Source organism: Ascaphus truei, chromosome 5, assembly GCF_040206685.1.
Source record: "Ascaphus truei isolate aAscTru1 chromosome 5, aAscTru1.hap1, whole genome shotgun sequence".
Classification (NCBI taxonomy): Eukaryota; Metazoa; Chordata; class Amphibia; order Anura; family Ascaphidae; genus Ascaphus; species Ascaphus truei.
Window position 1 is genome coordinate 300,974,078 of NC_134487.1, and position 26,767 is coordinate 301,000,844.

General features: G+C 50.9%; 1 protein-coding gene across 2 annotated transcripts in view; it reads left to right on the forward strand.

The window, feature by feature from the left end:
• Positions 1-26,767, forward strand: part of ST8SIA1 (ST8 alpha-N-acetyl-neuraminide alpha-2,8-sialyltransferase 1) — a 111,326-nt gene that overhangs the window by 7,311 nt on the left and 77,248 nt on the right. Inside the window, exon 1 of one of the 2 annotated variants that reach the window (XM_075602913.1) lies at positions 18,710-19,181. The exons of the other annotated variant lie outside the window; for it this stretch is intronic. Within the exon in view, the coding sequence (XP_075459028.1) occupies positions 19,000-19,181 (182 nt within the window). The 5' untranslated portion in view covers positions 18,710-18,999. Of the gene's footprint in view, positions 1-18,709; positions 19,182-26,767 lie in introns of those variants that run through there. 2 annotated transcript variants of the gene reach the window in all.

Here is a 26,767-nt window from a genome sequence, read left to right on the forward strand (position 1 = left end):
AAGTTCATACTACCCAACGGACTCAACGCTTCTGTCATACACGGGCACACCAAAAAGGATACGCACCCGGCTTTAGTCGGCCAGAGTCCATATAACGGTGAGCAATTTTCTTTGCCCCCAGTACTTTCTTTGATGGAGACAGCAGTTAGGGGTGAAGGCTTACAGTACTTGCTCCCCCTGGTGGAATCTGAAGGAGGGGCTCGCTCTATCACTGAGTCACTCACATTGCGGGGGCGGAGCTTAGGGTTTCCCGCCAAACCCGGCCAGTTTGCAACATTTTCCCGCGCGGGCGGGAAATCAGCACGTGACTTCTTCATGGCGAACAAAAATAGCACAATTTAGAAAAAAATATACCGGGCACCCCAGGTCATTCTCTCAGCAGCGCCTCCAAATGTAACGGGTATTCCCCCACCCAATCGCAGATTCTACTGTGTGAGTGCAGGAAACATATATTGTTACTCAGGTGTGGTGCATTACCTGTTGGCTCACAGGAGGGCTGAGCTTCCGCCACGGGGAACCTGGGGTAATTATACTAGGGGTGATCACTTACAACATCCTCTCGGTACAGCGCCTCCACCTGCGATGGCTCCCACCAGAGGGGGAGTGGTTCCTCGCAGGACAATCAATAATACCATACACAGTGCTTTATATAACGAAGGACTTTACTAACGACTAATAATGATAACCTGTGTCTCTCTCACGGTGAGACACTAACAGTGACGTCTCGCAGGACGATTCCCAAACACTAGGTGATCCCACCCAGTGTCCCAAGAACCCCACCCAATGTCCCGTACTCCTACAGAGATAGTCAATGGGTGACTGCGCAGTCACTAAGAACCTCTAGGCCTGTTGGTGCACATGTGATGGTATAATACCTGCCGAGCACTCCGGTGCTCGGGTCAGCAACAAACTTCTCAAAGGGTCAGACGTGTGATGAATCCGTCTGATCCAACCGAACTCCTTGCACGTGCGGACCGCTTCACAGGAACCGCAGCGTCTGCTGTGTCCCTGTCTAATCTAAATGGTACTAACGTGACAGGAACCCTAACCTAGGGCCTGTCCCTGTAGTACAGCAACCTGTAGTGGCTTGGGGAACTCCTAGGGCCTGCAGGGGTAATGACCTGTCCCACTCCCCCAACTACCCAAGTCCCTTCGGTAAGTGATCTGGAATGGACTAGAGTACTCTTCCATGCAGTACTTGGGCGTCTACCTACTGTTGGCTAGCCTAGTGCAGATCCTCTCCAGAATTCCTGCTCTCAGTTACCAGTTTATCCCTTCAGGCATCCTACCCCTAGCGCTACCTCAAGGTGACTAGAACAGCTATAGCCCTTCTCCAGACCCACTACTCTCTGACTAGTCCCAGCGCCTACCGCAGCAAGCTGTAGCTCACTTTTGACTGCAGCCAACGTGCTGCGCAACAAGGTGCCTGCCTGTCAGACCTCACAGCACTGACAGCCGTGACTCTGACAATGCAGCACTACACTAAGGGCAGCGTCCCTATCTTGGGCCTCCCTCAGCAATTACCCACTAACCTAGTGGGGAGTTGGGGCCTACCTGGGGTGTGGGTACCTATGGGGTGCAGGAGCTGCTCTCGCTCCCCGCACCTTACTTCCCTACAGCTCCCTGACTCCAACTCTGCGTAACCTTCCTTTCCCAGCTCCCACTAATGTAAGTGGCAGGGTCCCTAACCCGAGGGCTGCCCCTGGCAACACTTACCTTACTGGGGAGCTGAGCTATCTCGAGCCCTGGGGGTGCTGGCCTAGTACAGGGAGTCCCTGACTCCTGTACCCTACCTCCTTCCCTGGGCTGCTCCGGTCTCTCACTGATCTAACGTGCTGCAAGCCCGCCAAATGTATCTCTTTTCTCAGGGGTCTCCTAAGCCCTATTGGCTCCCTGGGGTCACATGGGGCTCGCAAAGGCTCTTGGGATATGTAGTCCCAGCTCCGAGCCTTCCCTGGTAGGCTAGGGGTTCGCGGGCTTTTCCCTACCTTCACTGCGCTTGCGCAAGCTTTCCCGGGCTGCCTCGACCTTCCCTCAGCTCTCCCTGCTCTCGCGCGAGCTATCCCTGTCTCGGGGGCTGTCCCTGCGCCTACGCATCCCTGCGCATGCGCAACAGTATCCTCAATGGCGGCGCCCTGCTTGTCCGGCCGCCGGGACCTTAGAGACGCGATCGCGGCCTTAGCAACCGCCCGATCGCGTCCCCGGCAACCGGCCGCAGGCAGGAGAAGCCGCGCTGCTCCCTGCTCCAGCCCCCACCCTTGGAAGCAGCCGTCGGGTCTGTCGGCACCCGCGACCGAGCTGCTCAAGGGGAGGGGGGTCTCCAGGAGCCACGGGAGCTCCAGGCTACATATATATAAAAAGTGTTCGACAATTATATACATTTACACGCCCGGGGCGTGTGGATTTAACCCCCGGGCGAGTAAATATTGGCCGAAGCAGCACTCGTGTGTTTTTTAAATTTCCCGCGCTCGCGCTGCTGTTTTTCCCGCGCTCGTGCTGGAGAAAAAAAAAAAAAGCCGGAGGCGGGTTCATGTTGTTGGGGGAGATTACCCCGCCTCCGGCTCCCTGAGCAGTGCCTTCGCTCCTCCCCCGCCTCTCAACAACTTTCCCTCCTCAGCGCTTCCACTCCTCCCCCTTCCGGCAGCCAGCCCCTTCCATGCCTGTTTGCCTCAGGCCCCTGCAGGGCTATCTGTCGCAACCCCCCCCTCCCATCGGGCCATCCGCCCCCTCCCCCACCCCCCACCCCAATCTCTCCCGGCCTCAGTGACCCCCCCCCTCACCCCAATCTCTCCCGGCCTCCGTGACCCCCCCTCACCCCAATCTCTCCCGGCCTCCGTGACCCCCCTCACCCCAATCTCTCCCGGCCTCCGTGACCCCCCCTCACCCCAATCTCTCCCAGCCTCAGTGACCCCCCCTCACCCCAATCTCTCCCGGCCTCAGTGACCCCCCCTCACCCCAATCTCTCCCGGCCTCAGTGACCCCCCCTCACCCCAATCTCTCCTGGCCTCAGTGACCCCCCCCTCACCCCAATCTCTCCCGGCCTCCGTGACCCCCCCCCTCACCCCAATCTCTCCCGGCCTCCGTGACCCCCAATCTCTCCCGGCCTCCGTGACCCCCCCCCCCGACACCCCAATCTCCCCCCCGACACCCCAAATCTCCCCACTCACTCCCGATCTCACCTCCAACTCCGTGTCCCCGGCCTCCGGTGACCAGCCGCATCACCAGCCCCCCCACTCCTCTCTCCCCTGTGTCCGGACCCCTCACTGACACCCGGTGACCCGCAGCGACAGCCGCCGAGGCCGAGGGCGACACCCGGCGACCACAGCGATCCACGGTGAGTAGGGGGGGGGGGGAGTGTGTGTGTAGGGGGGGGGAGTGTGTGTGTGTGTGTGTGTGTGTAGGGGAGGGAGAGTGTGTGTGTGTGTGTAGGGGGGGGAGAGTGAGTGTGTGTGTGTGCGTGCGTGCGTGTGTGTGTGTGTGTAGGGGGGAGAGAGTGTGGTGTGTGTGTGTGTAGGGGGGGAGGGAGGAGAGAGAGACCACAAGTAGTCAGTCACCCACCCACCCAGTCACCTACCTACCCACCCAGTCAGTCACCTAAGTCAGTCAGTCACCTACCCACCCACCCAGTCAGTCAGTCACCTAAGTCAGTCAGTCACCTACCTACCCAACCACCCAGTCAGTCAGTCACCTACCAACCCACCCAGTCAGTCAGTCACCTACCCAAAGTCAGTCACCTACCCACCCACCCAGTCAGTCAGTCACCTACCCACCCACCCAGTCAGTCAGTCACCTACCTACCCCACCACCCACCCAGTCAGTCAGTCACCCACCCATCCACCCAACAAGTCAGTCACCCACCCACCCAACAAGTCAGTCAAACAAGTCAGTCACCCACCAAACAAGTCAGTCACCCACCCAACAAGTCAGTCACCCACCAAGTCAGTCACCCACCCAACAAGTCAGTCACCCACCCAACAAGTCAGTCACCCACCTACCTACCTACCCACCCACCCACCCAACAAGTCAGTCAGTCACCTACCCAGTCAGTCAGTCAGTCACCTACCCAGTCAGTCAGTCAGTCACATACCCAGTCAGTCAGTCAGTCACCTACCCAGTCAGTCAGTCACCTACCCAGTCAGTCAGTCAGTCACCTACCCAGTCAGTCAGTCACCTACCCAGTCAGTCAGTCAGTCAGTCAGTCAGTCACCTACCCAGTCAGTCAGTCAGTCACCTACCCACCCAGTCAGTCAGTCACCTACCCAGTCAGTCAGTCAGTCAGTCACCTACCCAGTCAGTCAGTCAGTCAGTCAGTCACCTACCCAGTCAGTCAGTCACCCTCTTTCCCCCACTCTCTCTCTCTCTCTCTCTCTCCCCCACTCTCTCCCTCTCCCCCACTCACTCTCTCTCCCCCACTGTCTCTCTCCCCCCCACACTCTCTCTCTCTCCCCCCACACACTCTCTCTCTCTCACCCCCACACACTCTCTCTCTCTCTCTCTCTCACCCCCACACTCTCTCTCACCCCCACACTCTCTCTCTCCCCCCCACACTCTCTCTCTCTCCCCCCCCCCACACGCTCCCTCTCTCCCCCCCCACCCTGTCTCTCTCCCCCCCACACTCTCTCTCCCCCCCACACTCTCTCTCTCCCCCCCCACATAATCTCTCTCCCCCCCCACATACTCTCTCTCTCCCCCCCCCCCACACACTCTCTCTCCCCCCACACACTCTCTCTCTCCCCCCCACACTCTCTCTCCCCCCCCACACTCTCTCTCCCCCCCCCACACACTCTCTCTCCCCCCCCACTCTCTCTCTCCCCCCCACACTCTCTCTCCCCCCCACACTCTCTCTCCCCCCCCACACTCTCTCCTCCCCCCCCACACTCTCTCCTCCCCCCCCACACTCTCTCTCCCCCCCACACTCTCTCTCCCCCCCCCACACTCTCTCTCTCCCCCATACTCTCTCTCTCCCCCACACTCTCTCTCTCCCCCACACTCTCTCTCCCCCATACTCTCTCTCTCTCTCTCTCCCCCACACTCTCTCTCTCTCTCTCCCCCACGCTCTCTCCCCCCCACACTCTCTCTCCCCCCCCACACTCTCTCCTCCCCCCCCACACTCTCTCCTCCCCCCCCACACTCTCTCTCCCCCCCACACTCTCTCTCCCCCACACTCTCTCTCCCCCACACTCTCTCTCCCCCACTCTCTCTCCCCCACTCCTCTCTCTCCCCCACTCCTCTCTCCCCCCACACTCTCTCTCTCCCCCCACACTCTCTCTCTCCCACACACTCTCTCTCTCTTCCCCACTCTCTCTCCCCCACTCTCTCTCTCTCCCCCACTCTCTCTCTCTCCCCCACTCTCTCTCTCTCCCCCACTCTCTCTCTCCCCCACTTTCTCTCTCCCCCCACACTCTCTCTCTCCCCCCACACTCTCTCTCTCCCCCCACACTCTCTCTCTCCCCCCACACTCTCTCTCTCCCCCCACACTCTCTCTCTCCCCCCACACACTCTCTCTCCCCCCACACTCTCTCTCTCTCCCCACACTCTCTCTCTCTCCCCCCACTCTCTCTCTCTCTCCCCCCACACTCTCTCTCTCTCCCCCCACACTCTCTCTCTCCCCCCCACACTCTCTCTCTCCCGCCCACACTCTCTCTCTCCCCCCACACTCTCTCTCTCCCCCCACACTCTCTCTCCCCCCCACACTCTCTCTCCCCCCCCCACACTCTCTCTCTCCCCCATACTCTCTCCCCCACACTCTCTCTCTCTCCCCCACACTCTCTCTCCCCCATACTCTCTCTCTCTCTCTCTCTCCCCCACACTCTCTCTCTCTCTCTCCCCCACGCTCTCTCTCCCCCACACTCTCTCTCTATCTGTCCGCCACACTCTCTCACACTCTGGATCTGGATCTCTTATTTACCCTATATATCTTAGCTGCCCTATACTACACCGAAATAACCTATACTGCTTTCTTCCAGATCTGACTCAAGCTTCACACGGAAGACATCGGAAGACAAGTAGGGAACACATCCCCTCCAATGTATAACATTGCGGGAATGAGGGTACCTGGACATTGAGGGACTGCGGATCAGGTAAAATCCCAGGCGGGATTGCTGCGTTAGATATTGTTAAGCGGGGACGTCCAGACACTGGTTAAGGGGTTCAGGAAACTAGTCATTCACACCTGGCTTTTATTTCTAGATCCAACATTTACACACACACACACACACACGCAGACACACACACACACACACACACGTAACAAGGACTAATTGTAGTATAATGTAATACAATAAATACATTTATGTCAAAAACGAATGTTCTGACTAGGAATTTATTAAATGTATTTTATTTATATATTTTATTTTAAAGCGGGGTTGGGGGCGGGACTAGGGGCGGAGTTGGGGGCGGGACTAGGGGCGGAGTTGGGGGCGGGACTAGGTGGCGAGTAGATTTTTTGGTTGGGCGAGTAGATTTTTGGGTGATTTGTTCAACACTGTATATATATATATATATATATATATATATATATATAGCAACTGTAAATATTACTGTATGTTCATTTGCATGTCTCAGACAGGTCTGCAACCCTGTCTTTCCCCATTATCGCCCAGCATACAGCGCTTCCACTGCAGCAAGGGATTCTGGGAAATGACATGCAAATGAGCACTCAGTGCCACCTTTTGTCTCAAGCTTGTATTACACAAGCAAATCCTCAAGCCAATGCATGCTGTTTTAAACACAGCTTTTAGACAGAGGCTGGGATGAGATGCAAAGCCATTAAACCCACTCACAGACATGTTTCAACCTTGATGCGTATCATCAGTGTGAGGCTGGTCTTAATGGCTAAGCAGGTTTGAGACTAGACTAGGTAATCACCACTATTATTAAGGTTATGGTGGGTCACTTTTTTTACCCACCATAACCTATATATATATATATATATATATATATATATATATATATATATATATATATATATACATATATATATATAAATTCAACCTGTCAAATTACCTTAATCTGAGGCCAAGTTTAAACGACTCAAAATAGACTTGGAAACACAATTGGTTGGGTTTACCAATTTCTGAAATAAATAAGTATACTGACCACTCTCATGTGTAGGCTCAAATCTAGACTTAAACCTAAGCCATAAATGTTTTACCTCCAGATCCATTATATCTTCTGGGTCTGTACAACCACTAGAAAAAAAAAGATCTTTTAAATCCCAGTAGCACTAACCTCTCTAAAAGAGAGAGAAGTGGTCACAGACCCCATAACCAATCCAGTACTTTTATGAACAACATTGTGACTATGATAGGATACTCCAGGGCACTGTCAGACCCCAGAGAAACGCCACTAAGATCATCATCAATGTGGTCGACAATAGGTCAATTATTATCATTAATCACAAATATTTATTTTACAGGAAGCTCTCCGACAAAACGATGAAGATCTAGCATGGTATTAAAAACATGAAAGTGTATAGATGGAACAAAAATTGAGACCTTTGCCCATAACAGAAAGTTGAAAGGGTGTTAGTGCGACACTGGACAAATTAATAACATTATGGTCATCGATATATTTTCGTCCCGTTTGTATCTGTTGCCCCCCCCGGTCGTACCCCACGTCTTCCTCCCCCTTTCCCTTCTCTTAATGTACTTCTGGTATTGTGTGTCCAGTATACTCGGGGCCCTCCATTTAGCTCCTCTTTCTTTGACTTTCGTGTCATCTGCTGATCCATGGCATATCGATCCCGATCCAGTGCTAAAAAGGGGACGATATGAAGGATGCTCTTTGCGTGGATTCTTAATCCGATTATACTGGATCCATACTAGAATAATTAAAGGGTTTGGCTCTGGGAAATGTTTTGTCTCCAAGTTTATATCAAACTAACAGGTCAGAAACGCCACATTGGTTGGTTAGTGTTGGCCTGTACTGTTGTGGTTCTAGAATAAGTGTAGTAAATATGTCGTGAAGTCGAAAACTTTCTCAAGGACCAATACACAAAAACTGTATTCCATAAAACAACATATCAATTGTAATTCGATTAACATTGTTTTTCTTCTTACATGTAAATGTGGAATGCAATATGTGGCTAGTACATCTACCTGGAGACATCGTAAAGAAAGACTAAGAGAGCACATACGACATATAGAACATGGGGATTTGGAATTCCCGGTGTCCAGGCATTTTTCTACTTTTCATCATTTCGGATTTATCTTTCCTGTCTTTCCAATGTAATAGGTGGAGACATTTTCAATAATTTATGTAAGAGAGAGGTATTATGGATTTTTTAATTAAAAACAAGGAGCCCCGGAGGTTTAAATAAAGATTATTCCACTCTAAACATCCCACAACTTCAGTGCTGCAGGATCCCATTAGATGTGGCGATGGCTTAATCGCTCAGCTAAAAGCCCATATTGTAATATATGAATTACAGTAGCCTGCAAAACATGGCGAGTGAGGCTCGTCTTGTTTCTGAAGGTCTGGACACATAAGGGATTACCCCCAGGCATGTAATGAGTTCATTTTTGTCTCCTAGTAAAAAATGTCTATTTACATACATTTAAATTATTCTTACATAGTCTGAAAATCTCCATTATATAATATATTTAGTGATTTATTTTTATTTATAAAATGTGTTACCAGGAAGTCATAAACTGAGAGTTACCTCTCGTTTTCAAGTATGTCCTGGGCATAGAGTTATGATGACAAATTTGGGTGGCAAATATATTAGGGTGGTAATAAATATATAAACTAAAGTCTAACTATATATTCTCACTTAAAAGGCTCACTTTAATGCCTCACTAAAAGATGACAAATGCCACCTTAGCAAACTTGACACCCTCTACAATTCAATATGCTGCTTTGTTCTCCAATGCAACTACAACACACATCACTGCGAAATGCTCAAAGAACTAGATTGGTCATCACTTGAGTCTAGGCGCAATGTTCACCTTTCCTGTCTTGCCTTCAAATAATTTCTGGGCAAGCTACCCATCTATCTAAACAAGCTCCTCACCCCTACCACATGCAGCACTTATCTGAGATCAGACTCCAAAAGACTGTTCATGGTCCCAATGCTCAACAAAGTATCTGGCCACTCCTCCTTCTCTTACCGTGCACCCCAAAACTGGAACAACCTACCGGAGACTCTCACATCCACCACCAGCTTAAGTTCTTTCAAAACTAAAGCTGTCTCACACTTTAATCTAGTCTGTAACTGTTACATACACCTATAATATATATTATCTCTAACTGTGCATGCAATGTATTGTATATAATGTATACCCAGGAAAGATGAACTTGCGCCTAGACTCGAGTGATGACCAATCTAGTTCTTTGAGCATTTTGCAGTGATGTGTGTTGTAGTTGTATTGTAGGACAAAACGGCATATTGAATTGTAGAGGGTGTCAAGTTAACTAAGGTGGTGTAAGGATCCAGCGCAGACTCCGACCCCGCCAAACTCCAGTCCTGATTGGCTCTCGTCGGTGTCTGCGGCAGAGTTTAAGAAGAAAAACACAGGCTGATGTGATTCTACCTGCTCGCGTCTGTCACGATGACGTCACACGTTCCATTATGATGCCGCATGCCTCCAATCCGATGTACCAGACAGGCACCTTTTCTCTTGCAGTATTCCACGGCTGCAGGATCATCCGATCTAACCCATGCTGGGTTCTTACACTATGGCAGTCAAATGTTGTAATGGATTGCAGAATGATACAGGATAATAAGTAATGACCAGCCTCACCCTTCGTGTTTCGTGAGCAATGTCTCACTTCATCAGGTGTGAATCTAACAGCCGTGCGAGTTGAGAGGTGCCTGTCCGGGACATCGGATTGGAGCCGTGCGGCATCATATAGTGGAACGTGTGACGTTATCGTGACAGACGTGAGCAGGTAAAATCACATCAGCCTGTGTTTTTCTTCCTAAACTCTGCCACTGACAAGAGCAGCCATTGAAGTCGTGTGGAGGGTGTTTGGTCCCAAGCACCCTCAATCAGGCTGAAAAGTATTAGAAGGCTTAAAAGGATGAAGGAGTATGTATACCTTTGAGGACTCCTGCTGACCACCAGAGGTTTTCCCGGTATCAAGTATTCATTTTTCACTGAGCATGGAGTGAAGACCAGTGCCAAGGAGGACCACAATTCTTTCCACAAGGCCTCCCTGAGGTTGCTCCTACCCATTATCATTTCCAGAGACTCAGGCCATGAAGGCATATATCCAGGAGAATCTGCAGAGAGGTTTCATCAGGAAGTCATCCTCCCCTGCCAGGGCCGGCTTCTTCTTCATAAAGGATGGGTCACTCCGGCCGTGCATCGACTATTGTGGATTGAATAAAATTACAATCAAGAATCGCTATCCACTGCCACTCATCTCTGAGCCCTTTGACCACTTACAGAGAGCATCTATCTTTACGAAACTCGACTTACGAGGAGCATATAACCTAGTACGGATTCGTCAGGGCAACGAGTGGATGACTGCATTCAAAACTCAAGATGGACATTACGAGGCTGTGTAATGCCCCCACCGTCTTCCAGAGCTTTGTCAATGAAATCTTTTATGATCTGTTGGATAAAATTTGTCATCATCTACCTGCATGACATCCTACTTTTCTCAAAGTTGGCGCACGATCACACTGATCATGTAAAACAGGTTCTGCAACGGTTAAGAGAGGACCGCTTGTACGCGAAGCTGGATAAATGCCAATTTCATCAGGCTAGTACCTCCTTCCTGAGCTACATAATCTCTGCTACAGGCCTGGTTATGGATCCGGCAAAGGTAAAGGCAGTTCTGGAATGGCCACGCCCCATCGGCATGAAGGCTATACAGCGATTCTTGGGATTGCCAACTATTATCGACGTTTCATCCAGAACTTTTCCTCGGTCCTGGCTCCCATCACTGCTCTGACCAGCAAGGGGGCTGATCAATCGCAATGGCCTGCTGAAGCAATAAAAGCCTTTGAGATATTAAAAAAAAGCATTCGCATCAGCTCCGATCCTGGTTCATCCTAATCCCGCTCTACCCTTTCCCCTGGAGGTGGATGCAACTGAAGTAGGGGCAGGGGCAGTGCTGCCCCAACGAAAGGATGAGAAGACGAAACTACACCCTTGTGCTTTTTTTTTCTAAGAAGTTCTCACCGGCAGAACAGAATTATGACGTGGCCAATAGAGAGCTTTTGGCTATTAAGATGGCACTACAAGAATGGAGGCATCTATGGGAAGGTACGGATAATACCATCACGATTCTGACTGATCACCAGAATCTTATGTATATTGAGGGCGTACAGCGCCTGGGGTCATGACAATCCATGGGCACTCTTTTTCTCACACTTCAATTTCATCATATCTTATATTCCCAGCTCCAAGAATATAAAAGCTAATGCTCTCTCTCGCCAGTTCCTGACGGATGACATAGTGGAGGATCGCACTGAACCTATCTTTTCACCTTTCCAGATTATTGCTTCCATCACCTTCGACACCTTGGAGAACATCGTTGACAAGCAGTCTCAGATCCCAGGGGGTGTCAACATTTCGGTTGGTCGGCTCTACGTATCTTCGCACTTCTGTCGGGGAGTTCTGGAATGTGGTCACGCCTCCAAGAGCAATAAGGAGGACTTCGAACTCTTGGAGGGAACGTTCTGCTGGCCTGAGATCTGCTAGGATGCGAAGACCTTCGTGGCCGCATGACCTGTTTATGCCTGAACAAAGACTCCTAGGAGCCTGTATACATCTGCATACATGTGTATTGAAGCTTCCTTACAAGCTGTAGGAAAATCATTAATGAACACTGAGAAGAGCATGGGCCCCAGAACAGAGGCTAAAGGGAGCCCGCAGGTGATATCCAAGGGGTTGGCGTTAGAGACTGAGATATACACATGTTGGGATCTACCTGATAGGTAGGAGTGAAACCAGTTTAAAGCATGCTTCCCTATTCCAGAGCTCTGGAGTTTGTTAAGCAAGTTTACATGATCAACAGTATCAAAAGCCTTTGCAAAATCTAGGAATATTGCACCAGTGAGTTGTCTCAGTTCCATTCCACACTGGATCTCATTGCAAACTTTTAGGAGGGTAGTCACCGTGGAGTGTTTGGGCGAAAGCCAAGTTGGAATTTGCTAGGGAAATTTGTCTTGGTATAGAAATCGCTTAACTGGGAGTGAACACATTTTTCCATGACTTTGTATAGTATTGGGAGAAGAGAGATTGGCCTGTAGTTTGTGACAGTGTTTTTATCCCCACTTTTGAAGATTGGGACAGCTCTGGCAGTTTTCCAGGTTTTAGGGATATGGCCAGAAGACAAAATAGAGTTGATTAGGGAAGCAAGCGGTTTGGCAATGGCTGAGGCACCAAGTTTTAGGAACTTAGATTGCAGTAAGTCAGGTCCACATTGGCTGCTTAGTTTTAATTTAAGGAGCGCTTGTGTAATCTCCTCTTCAGATACTGGGACAAATTGAAAACTGTGGGCAGTGTTGGGAGAGGGTGGGGCTATAGAGGTACTCCCAAAATGTGATTCATGTATATAGTTCGTGTTGCATTTTGCTAATAAGTTAGCAGCACACCCCACAAATATTCATTGAATACATTTGCAATGTCAGTTGGATTTGTCAGAGTAATATCCTCCTTAATTATATTTCATGGTTGATGATGGCTAGAAGGCTGGAATATATTGTTGATGACTTTCCAGAAGTTAGCTGGATTTGATGTATTCTGGTGGAGATTGTCAGAGTAATATTATGCTTTTGTGTGTCTTGTTTGCCTTGTGCACATATCCTGCAGGCATATGTAGTGATTAAGATCTTTGGTAGTGCCAGTTACTTTGTAGCTTATCAACAAGGCATCCCTAAGAAGGTAGAGCACTATAAGGTTATTTATAACCCACGGAAGGTGGGCCCCCCGTACTCTTAGTCTGCGTAGTGGAGCATGGGCATCACAGAGTTTTATTGTGTTATATTGTGAGATTCAGCTACCTTCCTCTTTCTGCATCTGTAGCAGCTTACTTCCTCTTTCAGGTCATGGTGCTTGCACTCACAGGTTAATATTTTAGTGCTGGTCCCCCCTTGCTCTCTGAGATGAGGATTTAAGCTTTGTCTTTGTAGCAAAAGATCAGAACCTCACCTGTGAACAAGGCTTATGCTCAAGCCATGCCGTGGGTCCGGAAAATCGAAGAGAACACAATACTACCTGACAGGCACCTGTCCAAGATGTAGGGGGTTCCCTGGTGAACCCATGTGTGTAGTATCCTGACTGCTAAGTGTCCGCAGCAAAGTATTTCAATATACTATATGTAACGGGTTTTCCCCCACCCACTCGCAGATAATACTGTGGAGGTGTAGGAACATACAAGGTTACTCAGGTGTGGTGCATTACCTGTTGGCTCACAGGAGGGCTGAGCTTCCGCCACGGGGAACCTGGGGTAATTATACTAGGGGTGATCACTTACAACATCTTCTCGGTACATGCATGTTATACATCTCTGGGTGCAACGCCTCCACCTGGGAGGGATCCCAACGGAGTGGGAGGAGACCCTCACAGGAAACAACCACACAAAGCGAGCGAATATAAAACAGGACTGCCTTTACTGCTTAGCATAACACATCAACATAACCATGACTCCTCTCTAGAGGAGCCACACATGGCGTCTCACAGAACGCTAACCACTATGCGCCACGGCGGACGCTAACCACTCTGTGCCACGGCGGGCGCTAACCACTCTGCGCCACGGTGGACGCTACCACCTCTAGGCGTCTCGGCGGACGCTACCACCTCTAGGCGTCCCGGCGGACGCTAACCTCCCACAGAGTGATCCCACCCCGTGTCCAGTAACCCCCACCCAAATGTCTCGCACACCCAAAGTCAAATACCACTGTGCATGTGTATGTGTGACTGCGCAGCCACTATGTCTGGTGATAGGCCTGGTTGGTGCACGTGAGTTGCAGGTTACCTGCCCGGGCTCCAGCCACGGGTACAGCGATATCACTGGAGATCCGCCCGATCCGACGTTGTCCTCCACACCGCGTTGGGTGAATTCCAGCACGGATAATATCACCTTAGTCCCAGGGTCGTTGGTGGGGTTCTGAGCCCAGAACCCACCTCGCAGGGCCGCACGGATTCAGCACTGTGTCCCTGGCTAAGTAACCAATTAATGGGGCGGTGTCCCTATCTAGGGCCTGTCCCTAAGCTCCACAAGCTACTAGGTGGCTCAGGACCTAACTGGGACCTTGGGGGCTGCTGGCCTAATGCAGAGGGTCACTGACCCCTGCATCCACCTCTTACCCCTAGCTGGTCCGGATCCTGACTGCCTGCGTGGCTGCAAAACCCCGCGAAATGTATCTATCTATTCCCAGGCAAATCCCTAAGCCCTATTGGCTCCCTGGCGTCAGGTGTCTCTGCCCCTATGCACCCTGGGGGCTGGCAGACTCATCTCGCGCATGTGCGAGCTATCTGGGGCCTCCCGCGCTGTGCCCTGCCACTGCGCATGCGCAACAGCCCTAACATGGCGGCGCCCTGCTCACCGGCCGCCGGGGACCCCAGCAACGCGATCGCGGCCTCGGCAACCGGCCCGATCGCGTCCCCGGCAACCGCCCGACTGCACCATGGCAACCGGCCGCACATCCACACCGCGCGCTCGCAACGGGGAAGGAGGGGGTGAGTGCGCGAGGGGGGACCTGGCTACATATACTTAATGTGTGCGTGCGCATGCGTGTACTCGTGGGTGACATCGACAATCTGAACATAAGCACTTCTATCAGTGCATTTTGAATAAGTATTTTCCTGTCAATACAGCATGCACTTGGCCTGGTCTCATTTACACCATATAAATAAACATGGCAGGATATTACACAATCCCAGCGCTATACCCACAGTGAAAAAATAATATATATATAAAAAATATAGTCCATAACAGGGAATTCCTTGTAATATGTGAATCCCCAAATAAACGTGTATATGCAAAATATATTCAAGGGTGTTTATCAACCACCTCTATCTCAGAGGTCCTGCGGCCTGGAGGTCACACGGATTGTCCAGATCCTTCTTGATGTCTTTTTGGGAAATAGTCCTCCTTGGCGCTGGTCTCCAATGGTCAGTGCAACGTGCAATATGTGAAATGAAAGTACATAAAAAGAACTTTTATGTATCAAACAATAGAGATCGTACACTCTAAAATCCACACCGTTTGGACGTTTGGTAACAAGAGAATATAATGTTAAGGTCACCAATAATATAGAGATGTAATACCAACGGTGGTTATGGCATTAGTTGAAGAGCAACCATAACTCCTATGTTTCATGCAGTCCATAGTTATATATCCCAACTGTGCTCCTTTGATTATATAAACTCACAATGCTAATACGTCTTGATTGGAATCAAGGCTCCTTGGGAGCCAATGGATTGCAGGATTGCACATGGTAGTTGCATCAATGTTATATAATAATAAGAGAATAACATAGCACAGATCTACATAAAATGTCATTAAACATATATAAAATACAGACACCTGGAGTGCCACTCCCACATTTTCCATTCTTTTGCACTTTGTATGTGGTATAGTTTGGTTGTGATCCCTCGGGGCCCTGTTCGGGTCTTCCGCGGTCTGTGCTCGGCATCTGCGTGTCACTGGTGGCTTGTGCAGTGTTGCCGGTATTCTCATCACATCCTGGTTTTCGCTGGCTCCGCATTGCGTGATGACGTCACATGTCACATGTTCACATTTCCAGAGTTTTCTTTTGTGCGCAAGGTTGTTTTACCTGTTTGAAACCCCTCAGATCGCTGGGAAAGCTTGTAGCCTGAGAGCCGACTGTGGGACAGTGTGACAGACCGCCGAGAGGACCCGGACAATCAGCGCGTGAACGCGTGAAATCATCACGTAAGGCAGAGCCAGCGAAAACCGCGAAGTGGTGAAAAAATTGATTTTTGGGTGTCAATTGCATATTTTTCTTATTAAACGTGGACCAAGGACCCCTAGTGATAAGACTTTTTTTTACCCTTGTTGGCAGCGATTTAAGGTTCTATTTGTGACAGATTGATGGGTGATCGTGCTCATTTTGGGGGCCCTGTGGTGAGTTTAATGAGCTAGATAGCATATCACATACACAAGTCACGTGCTCACAGGTGTGCCATTCGTGACAAGAAGAAGACTCCTGACGAAGCACGCAGCGAAACGCGTTGTCATCAGCCAGCAGTTACCACTTGGAGGAGGGAGACGTCATCACGCCAGCCAATGCGAGGTCAGAGGAGACGTCAGCATTAGGAATCGGCCGACGGCGCATAAACACACATTGGTGGCGGAAGCCGTGGTGAGAATCGGCTCCCGATCAGTGAGAACCAGCCTCCATTTTTCTTATTCGTCTATTTACCTATTCAATGCTCAAAAGAAGCGCTATTGTAAGTGTGCATTTGCGAGATGCTTTTAGAAAGTAATACACTTTCTGCAATGACCGGCACCATTTGTTGCTCTCTCTTTTCATTCTGGGGGACGTGCCCTGCATCTCGGAAACACCCCACTCCCTGAGATACCAAGCCCAGTAAAGGAGATTTCCCCACGCGTTCCGTATCCTCCATGTTTTTTTTACCCTTGGTGGTCATGTGAATTAGCATTTTAAAGACTCCAAATATTTATGTCCCAATTTATAAACAATATCACACTATACAGTATTTGATTCCCCTCTTGTTCCTGGCGCTGCGCTCCCCTCATCTCCAAGACAATCACTTCCAGAACTACAGAGGACGGTTCTTTTTGGGTCCAGAGCCGCAAACTGGTTGTTTAAGATTTTATTATTTCACTTTATTCACTATTATTGCCACAAGTCGCGATTCTTTTTTTCACGGTTTAAAGTATATTTGATGTTTTCACTTTAAATTTGTCACATTTGCAATCGGAGCGCTGTTTGATTATTCTGTACACATTCGCGACAATAAGTAAGACCGTCTCTATGAAGAAAACCCAGACAGTTTACCTACTGCCTTCAGTTCAAATATCCAACATGATTCTCGTCGTAAAAAGTCTATTATTTCTACCTGTTCTCAAATGGGGAACATATTCCGAACCCTTAAACTTAAAGCAAATTGGGGTTATAACCCTATGTGCATTTAATAAGAGGGATTCTGTAGTCAATGCTAAAAAGGTGAGAGGGAGCTTGGTGCACATCCTACCTACCGCGTGTCTACTGACCTCAACTGTTGCATTAATGTATCATTTGCCCGAAAAACTGGAGTGAAAATCAACATGCTACATATTCTTCCCTTGCTAGGTCAGCAGCCGATGTTGTCTTGTTGTGCCCTGTCCCTAAAGTCCTCTGATCCACAGCAAGTAATAGAATGTGCCTATTGTTAATTATGAGGGTAAGGGGACATTGTGCTTAGGCAGACATACATAGGCAGTGAGGTGAGTACAAGAAGCTATAGGAAGGAAGTGTTGTTTATAATGTAGCACAGTAAGTTTCATTTTAGGTGCAATCTTTGCTCGCCACATAAAAACAAGTCCTCTGGTAACCCTCGGAATGACATGAGGTGGGTGCACCTCTATTTTTTACCCCTTTTTAAAATTCAATAATTAAGTACGAAGGGGATAACTATGTATTAAGTCCTTTTTTCTGCGAAATAAATGCTTTGAGGCATTTGAAGGTGTTTGTTTTCATGTCAATGTCTCCTCTGTCCCTATTTCACTTTTCTTGTATCAAATGTTGAATAACTTGAGTTAGAGGGCTCTGTAAATGGACATATTCCATAGGGTGTACCAAATGCTGCTTATAGATCTGCCCATCTGCAGTGTGCACCCAGCACAACTATTAGCACAAAGACATAAGGAGGAACCTGGGCAGGGGGCACATTCAGGGGAATGGGCACATCTCATATCCAGGGGCTGGAAATGATCACTGCTGCTTATTTGTAACTTGTCATTCCACTTTTTAAAGAGGAAATATGTCATTGAGTACATTCCTCCAGCTTCCTAATTTCACAGCATTGCAGCATTAATATACAAACACTATCCAAATAATCCCAAAGAACTGTGCCACAATGTTTAATAAATCTATTTGTCAAAAGTACAATCATGCTGTTATTTCTGCATTTTCTAAGCAACTTCCACTACAAGAAACACAAAGGTGCCCCTGTGCTCTGGAGTTTGTGCAATACTTCCCTGCATGTGAATATGCAGGAGATCCCTGGGCTGCAGGAGATCCCTGGGCTGCAGGAGATCACTGGGCTGCAGGAGATCACAAGACAGCAGTTCGTGCTCAGGACTGCAGGAGATCACTGGGCTGCAGGAGATCACAAGGCTGCAGTTAGTGCACAGGACTGCAGGAGATCACTGAGCTTCAGTAGATCACATGGCTGAGGTGCTGACTTAGAACAGGCCTCTTCCGCTGGTTTTATGCAGAAGGGGCAACAAAGGAAATTGGGGGATTTACTTGGTCTGCTGCAGTGACTCTCCCCCCCCCCTCTCTCCCTCTCCTCTCTCTCCCCCCCTCTCTCTCCCCCCCTCCCATCCCCCTCCTCTCTCTCCCCCCCTCCCATCCCCCTCCTTTCTCTCCCCTCCTCTCTCTCCCCCCCTCCCATCCCCCTCCTCTCTCTCCCCCCTCTCTCTCCCCCCCCTCTCTCTCCCCCCCTCTCTCCCTCTCCTCTCTCCCTCCCCCCTCTCTCCTCCCCCTCCTCTCTCCCTGCCCCCTCTCTCTCCCTCTCCCCCCCTTCTCTCCCCCCCCCCTCTCTCTCCATCTCCTCTCTCCCTGTCCCCCCCCCTCTCTCTCCCAGAAGGGGAGGAGACAGAGCGCGTTAATCACAGCGGGTCTCCGAGGGAAGGGACCATCCTGCAATGACAAAGCGAGATGTCTGCGGGTGAGATTGCGGCTGCGGGTGAGATGCAGCCGCGCGCAGCGGATCCTGTGAGAACCGACAGATCCCAGCGAGATCCGGAGATCCCCAACCAAGGACAGCAGCCGCGATGTGGCACAGTCTAGCGGACCAGCACGGCTCGCGGCACCGCGGGGGTTAGGTTACCGTTGCACGGGAGGTGATGATGTGGAAGTGTCCCCGCACCCGGCTGCCCGCGGGCGCCAGCGCCCTGTGCGTGTTCGTGCTGTGCTGGCTGTACATCTTCCCGGGGTCCCGGCCGCCCGGGGACCAGGAGATCCTGCAGGAGGTGCTGCGGCACGGGCCGGGCTGGGCTCGGAACCACACTGCGGGGAGCGGATTCAGGTACCGAGCGCATCACCCCTCTCCTCACCACCCTCACCCCCTCCAATTCCTCACCCACTCTGTCACCTCCCAATTCCTCATCCCCCATTCTCTCTCATCCCCCATTCTCTCTCATCCCCCATTCTCTCTCATCCCCAATTCTCTCTCATCCCCAATTCTCTCTCATCCCCAATTCCTCATCCCCTCTCTATCACCCCTCTCCTCACCACCCTCACCCCCCTCCAATTCCTCACCCACTCTGTCACCTCCCAATTCCTCATCCCCCATTCTCTCTCATCCCCCATTCTCTCTCATCCCCAATTCTCTCTCATCCCCCATTCTCTCTCATCCCCAATTCTCTCTCATCCCCAATTCTCTCTCATCCCCAATTCTCTCTCATCCCCAATTCCTCATCCCCTCTCTATCACCCCTCTCCCTCCATTATCTCCCACCCTCTCTCTCTGCCCATTCCCCTCCCCCTCTCTCTGCCCACCCTCTCCCCCTCTCTCTGCCCACCCTCTCCCCCCTCTCTGCCCACCCTCTCCCCCCTCTCTGCCCACCCCCTCCCCCCTCTCTGAACCTCCCCCCACCCCCTCCCCCCTCTCTGAACCTCCCCCCACCCCCTCCCCCCTCTCTCTCTGCCCACCCCTCCCCCCTCTCTCTCTGCCCACCCCTCCCCCCTCTCTCTCTGCCCACCTCTCCCCCCCTCTCTCTCTGCCCACCCCTCCCCCCTCTCTCTCTGCCCACCCCTCCCCCCTCTCTCTCTGCCCACCCCTCCCCCCTCTCTCTCTGCCCACCCCTCCCCCCTCTCTCTCTGCCCACCCCCTCCCCCCCTCTCTCTCTGCCCACCCCCTCCCCCCCTCTCTCTCTGCCCACCCCCTCCCCCCCTCTCTCTCTGCCCACCCCCTCCCCCCTCTCTCTCTGCCCACCCCCTCCCCCCCTCTCTCTCTGCCCACCCCCTCCCCCCCTCTCTCTTTGCCCACCCCCTCCCCCCTCTCTCTTTGCCCACCCCCTCCCCCCCTCTCTCTCTGCCCACCCCCTCCCCCTCTCTCTGCCCACCCCCTCCCCCCCTCTCTCTCTGCCCACCCCCTCCCCCCCTCTCTCTCCACCCCCTCCCCCCCCTCTCTCTCTGCCCACCCCCTCCCCCCTCTCTCTCTGCCCACCCCCTCCCCCCCCTCTCTCTCTGCCCACCCCCTCCCCCCCTCTCTCTCTGCCCACCCCTCCCCCCCTCTCTCTCTGCCCACCCCCTCCCCCCCTCTCTCTCTGCCCACCCCCTCCCCCCCTCTCTCTCTGCCCACCCCCTCCCCCCCTCTCTCTCTGCCCACCCCCTCCCCCCTCTCTCTGCCCACCCCCTCCCCCCTCTCTCTCTGCCCACCCCCTCCCCCCTCTCTCTCTGCCCACCCCCTCCCCCCTCTCTCTCTGCCCATCCCCCTCCCCCTCTTTCTCTGCCCATCCCCCTCCCCCCTCTCTCTCCGACCATCCCCCTCCCCCCTCTCTCTCCGACCATCCCCCTCCCCCCTCTCTCTCCGCCCACCCCCCTCCCCCCTCTCTCTCTGCCCACCCCCTCCCCCCTCTCTCTCTGCCCACCCCCTCCCCCCTCTCTCTCTGCCCACCCCCTCCCCCCTCTCTCTCTGCCCACCCCCTCCCCCCTCTCTCTCTGCCCACCCCCTCCCCCCTCTCTCTCTGCCCACCCCCTCCCCCCTCTCTCTCTGCCCACCCCCTCCCCCCTCTCTCTCTGCCCACCCCCCCCTCTCTCTCTGCCCACCCCCTCCCCCCTCTCTCTCTGCCCACCCCCTCCCCCTCTCTCTCTGCCCACCCCCTCCCCCCCTCTCTCTCTGCCCACCCCCTCCCCCCCTCTCTCTCTGCCCACCCCCTCCCCCCCTCTCTCTCTGCCCACCCCCTCCCCCCTCTCTCTCTGCCCACCTCCTCCCCCTTCTCTCTCTGCCCACCCCCTCCCCCTTTCTCTGCCCACCCCCTCCCCCCTCTCTCTCCGCCCACCCCCTCCCCCTCTCTCTCCGCCCACCCCCTCCCCCCTCTCTCTCCGCCCACCCCCTCCCCCCTCTCTCTCCGCCCACCCCCTCCCCCCTCTCTCTCCGCCCACCCCCTCCCCCCTCTCTCTCCGCCCACCCCCTCCCCCCTCTCTCTCCGCCCACCCCCTCCCCCCTCTCTCTCCGCCCACCCCCTCCCCCTCTCTCTCCGCCCACCCCCTCCCCCTCTCTCTCCGCCCACCCCCTCCCCCTCTCTCTCCGCCCACCCCCTCCCCCTCTCTATCCGCCCACCCCCTCCCGCTCTCTATCCGCCCACCCCTCCCCCTCCCTCTCCCTCTCCGCCCACCCCCTCCCCCTCTCTCTCTCTGCCCACCCCTCCCCCTCCCCCCTCTCTCTCTGCCCACCCCCTCCCCCTCTCTCTCTGCCCACCCCCTCCCCCCTCTCTCTCTGCCCACCCCCTCCCCCCTCTCTCTCTGCCCACCCCCTCCCCCCTCTCTCTCTGCCCACCCCCTCCCCCCTCTCTCTGCCCATCCCCCTCCCCCCTCTCTCTGCCCATCCCCCTCCCCCCTCTCTCTCTGCCCATCCCCCTCTCCCCCTCTCTCTCTGCCCATCCCCCCTCTCTCTGCCCATCCCCCCCTCCCCCCTCTCTCTCTGCCCATCCCCCTCTCCCCCCCCCTCTCTCTGCCCATCCCCCCTCTCTCTGCCCATCCCCCCTCTCTGCCCATCCCCCTCTCTTTGCCCATCCCCCCTCTTTCTCTGCTGATTACTTTATTTTTACCTCATTGCTATCCATGAGGCATATTTTATGTGGTTTCATTAATTGACCAGTTCAAGTGTGTGTGTGTGTGGGTGGGGGAGGGGGTTTTGAGGTGACACAGCAATGCATTGTGGTACCAAGGTGACAAAACGTGGCCCAAGACCATTGTATCTGACAGACATTGGTTCATCATGAACAGCAAAGGCACTAATGGATGTCATTTATCTTTCTGCGCCGTGATTCATAGTAACACTTAAAACTGGGCTGGGCAGCTCCCATCCTCAAGGGCCAGCAACAGGTCAGGTTTTCAGGATATGCCTGCTTCAGATTGAGCCACCTCTTGTTCTGAAGTTGGGATATCCTGAAAACCTGGCCTGTTGGTAGCCATTGAGAACTGGAGTTGCCCGCCGCTGCCCATAAAGATGTGGAGTAGTGAGGATTAGGTGAAAATAAGTAAATATCATCACTATTATTATTTCGCCCTTAAGGGGCGTATTCAATAAGCTCTGAAACGTCCCATTACTGTGTAGCGGGGGTCTGAGGCGACCCCAAAAATCTGAGTTAAAAATCAGTTTGGGGGCTGCCAGAGGAAAAGTACAATATCAGTACATTGTTATATTCAGTTTTACAATGTATCACTTGCTCGATAAGATATTTGGTAAATCTTACTATAAAATAATGCTAATATGCAGCTGTGTTAAAGCTGCAGTTCAGTCTTTTTTATTTTTTTATTTTTTACATTTATTTTTTTACTTCAATAGTTTTATGTGTGCAATCTCTAATTAGCTAAAGAACTGTATAGCTGCCGGTCAATTCGTTCTCCATGTATTGATAGGTCGAAATTTGGTGACATATTAAAAGCTGGGATTTGTTTATAATCTGCTTGACTGGCAGTGGAAGCTCATGAATATTCATGAGCACTCCTGCACTGACATGTGCTAGAGGGAGGGCAGGGCTGACAAAGGGGTGTGCCAGGGCTTGTGACAGGACATGAAGGGGCAGTGCCTTAGCAAATGGCTGTTAAAATAGAATACAAGAAAATTGGTCTTTCAAAGTTGTTTTTTTAAAAACAGAAAATGCTAAAAGTATTTTTTCTTACTACAGAACTGATTTATTAAAAAAAACACACATGCAGGATATTGACTGAACTGCAGCTTTAATGTCAGACGTATCAGTTACAGATGATAGGGAACATGTGACTGCATGTTACCCATCAAAGCATTGGCTTTTGACATATTTAATTTCATTGAAGACATCTGGTAACTGGTGAAACGTACATATACCTCCATATATCAATTTAGCAAGAAATAACTCGATATTATTATCTGAATATATCATTCTTCAGTAAGACACATCTTTGTTCGTCTTTTTTTCTAATTGGGACATTGAGATTAACATATGTGCATGTTTAAAATATATATTAACTCACTGCAGGGATTGAGGCAGCAGTTTAACATTGTGTGTGTGTGTGTGTGTGTGTGTGTGTGTGTGTGTGTGTGTGTGTGTGTGTGTGTGTGTGTGTGTGTGTGTGTGTGTGTGTCTCTCAATGCTGGGACTTTGGTGGCATTTTTGGTTTTCCTTAGTGCTCTTCAAATATATGTTTGAGTGTTCCCTTATTTAGTGGGATAGTGGGTAAAAAAAGCCCATGGATTTCTAGGTCACAGCCAGGGACCTTTTTAATACAACATAAAACGTGCTTATTTTCAATATGTTGATCTGGAAGTTTGGAGACCCGTGTGAGAACATCACACTGCAGCGTCCCGCGTGTTCACTTCGTACTGCATTTTGTTTAAATTCAGATTATACATTGAATCAGGAGGATTAAAAAGTAAATAAATACCTTGTGTAAATAATAAATGCTGTTTAATATCCATTTTAAGGTGGGTCTATATATTTCATTTTCAGCCGCAGCAGTACTGAGTGAGTGTTGTGGCCAGTTAGTGTCCTGTTGGTTTAGTGCAGCGATTAACAACAAAACAATAGGTGCACTCAAAACGCTCGCAGTGCCAACTCCCGTCCTTAAGGGCCAGCAACGCCAGGTGTCCAGTATTGGACTGGACTGTCCTGTATTTGGACACGGTGTCCAGTAAAAAATGAGAGGTGATACTGGACATGTATGTGTATACCGGTGATAGTACCTCTCTGGACATAGTAATTTGACCAGCTTTGGAGGGCTGCGGGATTTCAGAGGGAGAGAGCAGGGCTGATCCTAGGGGGCTGGGCAGCTTCCTCCATCCTGATTGGCTGGTGCTGGGTAATGCAACCAATCACAAGGAGGTGTCAGGAGTCTGGGGGTGGGGCCATGGAGAAGATGAAACAGCATGGAGCGGTGAGAGGTGAGTGTGTCGCACCTTATACCATTGTGTCCAGTATTTTTGGAGAAACCACCTGGCAACCCTACCAACAGGTCAGGTTTTCAGGATATCCCTGCTTCAGCACAGGTGCTGCAGTCAACGACTGAGTGACCTGTGCTGAAGCAGGGATATCCTTAAAACCTGACCTGTTGGTGGTCCTTGAGTACTGGATTTGCCCACCGCTGGTTTAGGGGCATCAGGGTAGGCATTGTAACAATTTACACATGGTAACGGTCTGTATGTTTCGGCTGTGTTGAGGTGTTGTTTGTGTCTGGAGAAATCCCTCTATTGGGATAAACAATGAATAGGTCAGGGTGTCTAATAGTACATAAAACAAGTGCCCAATCTCAACCGGGCAGGATTCATGGTGGGAACACACACTCAACAGGGCATCTACATGCAAGCCGAGCTGCTGAATGACCAGATCAAGCAAGATAACAGATAAGAGTAAAGATGCATTGCTTATCATTAGAGCAGAGGAACATATATTAATGTTAACCTTGTCAGTGTTAAAGATAAGGTTTCCTGGGCACTGTATACTGTGTGTCAAGGTATATCACACAGTAGATCTAATTCGTGGTAAAGTGGAGGAAGGGATTTAATTACTCTACGTTCTGCATTTCATATGATTGCATTTCTTTCCTAATAAAAATGCTGCTCGACCAGAGAGCATCCACACGATTCAGTTGTAGCCCAGATTGTAATAAACTGCTCCCTGTAGCATATTATTTTCCATATACTAAATTGCATTTGTGCGGCAAGGAAATGGATTTGATATCTTATTGACTTTTATATCACAGTTTGTAGAAATGTCTTTAATTTTTGCAACTGCCGTTTTCTAAAGACATGAATGGTCAAAAGTATATCAATTATTGAGTAATATTCTCGTATTCATTATATCTGGCAGTGCTAAGGACAGCATTCTGGTTAGAGATCGGCAACTGTGTTAAAATATTCTCTTTGATTCCATGTTTTTCCCGTAGAATGTAAAAAAAAAATGATATATATATATTTTTTAAAGTAGTGGAGGGTTTTTCCGCACGCCAACCAATTTGCAAATATGAAAAACAATATTTTCACAGCCGATTTGAATATCATAGAACAAGAATCACATTTCTGCCTGACCCCCCTTCTGCTTGTCAGCTCCTTTAGGCCCCGGACATGTTTGGCGCTTGCTTGCGGAAGCGTGCTGACGCGCGCTCCCGCTCAGCACTGAGCCCCTACAGTCACAATTAGAGCGGCTTTAGTAGGGGCTCACCTGCGCTTCCGCGCACCTGCGGAAGCGCAGGTCTCAGGGGAATTTTAAATTCCCCCGCTTGCCGGCGAGACAGGCCGGTCACGTGAGCGGTTCGCCCAATGAGGGCGAACCAGCTCCGTGACGTCACTGGGCCGCCCCCGGCCAGTGACGCGCACGCCCCCGGCCCACCCCTTGACGGCTGCTGGCAGCGCTTGCGGTAAGCACCCGCTTTCTCTGCGCCTAAGCACGTCAGCAGGGACCATGGACTCGGCCTTAAGTTCAGCTGCATGCATTTGTTCCACATACACACACTGTGTCTGTGTGATGTATCAATATGTTGCCCTTTCTGCCTGTGAGCAGGCAGCCAGTGAGTTGCTACAGCAGCCTCTGAGATTCTTCTCAGAATGGGCTAGTCTGCCCTCCCCTCTGCCTTTCTGACACATAGTCTGTCCCCAGACTATTCCTGTTACCCAGATTCCCTTACACTTCCTTTTACTTCCAACATTGGCTGAGTGAGTACGTTTCTGTTAACTCTCTACTGGCAAGGCCTAATCCTTTTCACCTTTCCCCACTATCAAGCACAGTCACTATTAGAGACATTCTCTCACAACACCATCATCCACAAGTGCCTTTGTGAATCTATGCTTTCCCCAAGAAAGTGCAGAAAAGACAAAGTACTTGTTGTGGTTGTGACAGGAACGAGTTGAAGCTATCTGGGCTATTCATACTAAACGTGACTCTGGCCTCAGAATATTTGAATGTTGCCAAAAATTCAGCATGGAAGTTAAAAGAATAAGGGGAAGGTGAAAAGACAACGCTGCCTCGGGGATTTCAGAGATAGAGGGATCCATAGGCTGCTGACTTGAAAAGGAAGCAGGTTTACCCAGGCAAGCAGGAAATACTCTAAGGCAGGGCCTGAACCAAGTGACAAGGGGAGGAGGGGCGGTCCAACTTACAGAGGAGAGAAGGGGGAGGGGGTTTCCAGGACATAAGAGGAGAAATAGTTACACACAAATAATCAACTAGGATTATAAATAGTCCCCTATAGTTGCACTCTAGGTAGGTGACAAATATAGTATATTGTCAACTAGTGGCTGGCTAAATAATTGCCTAATCCTTGCATTATGCCAGTCTGATGTGACCCTATCCACTCATGGGCATACATTTGCCTTTATTAGGAGATACCTTGCTATTTTAGGTTTGAGTTTCACTATCATGTGGTGACATGGTTAATATTCCGCCCCCTTCCTTCCCCTATCCTTTCCATTACC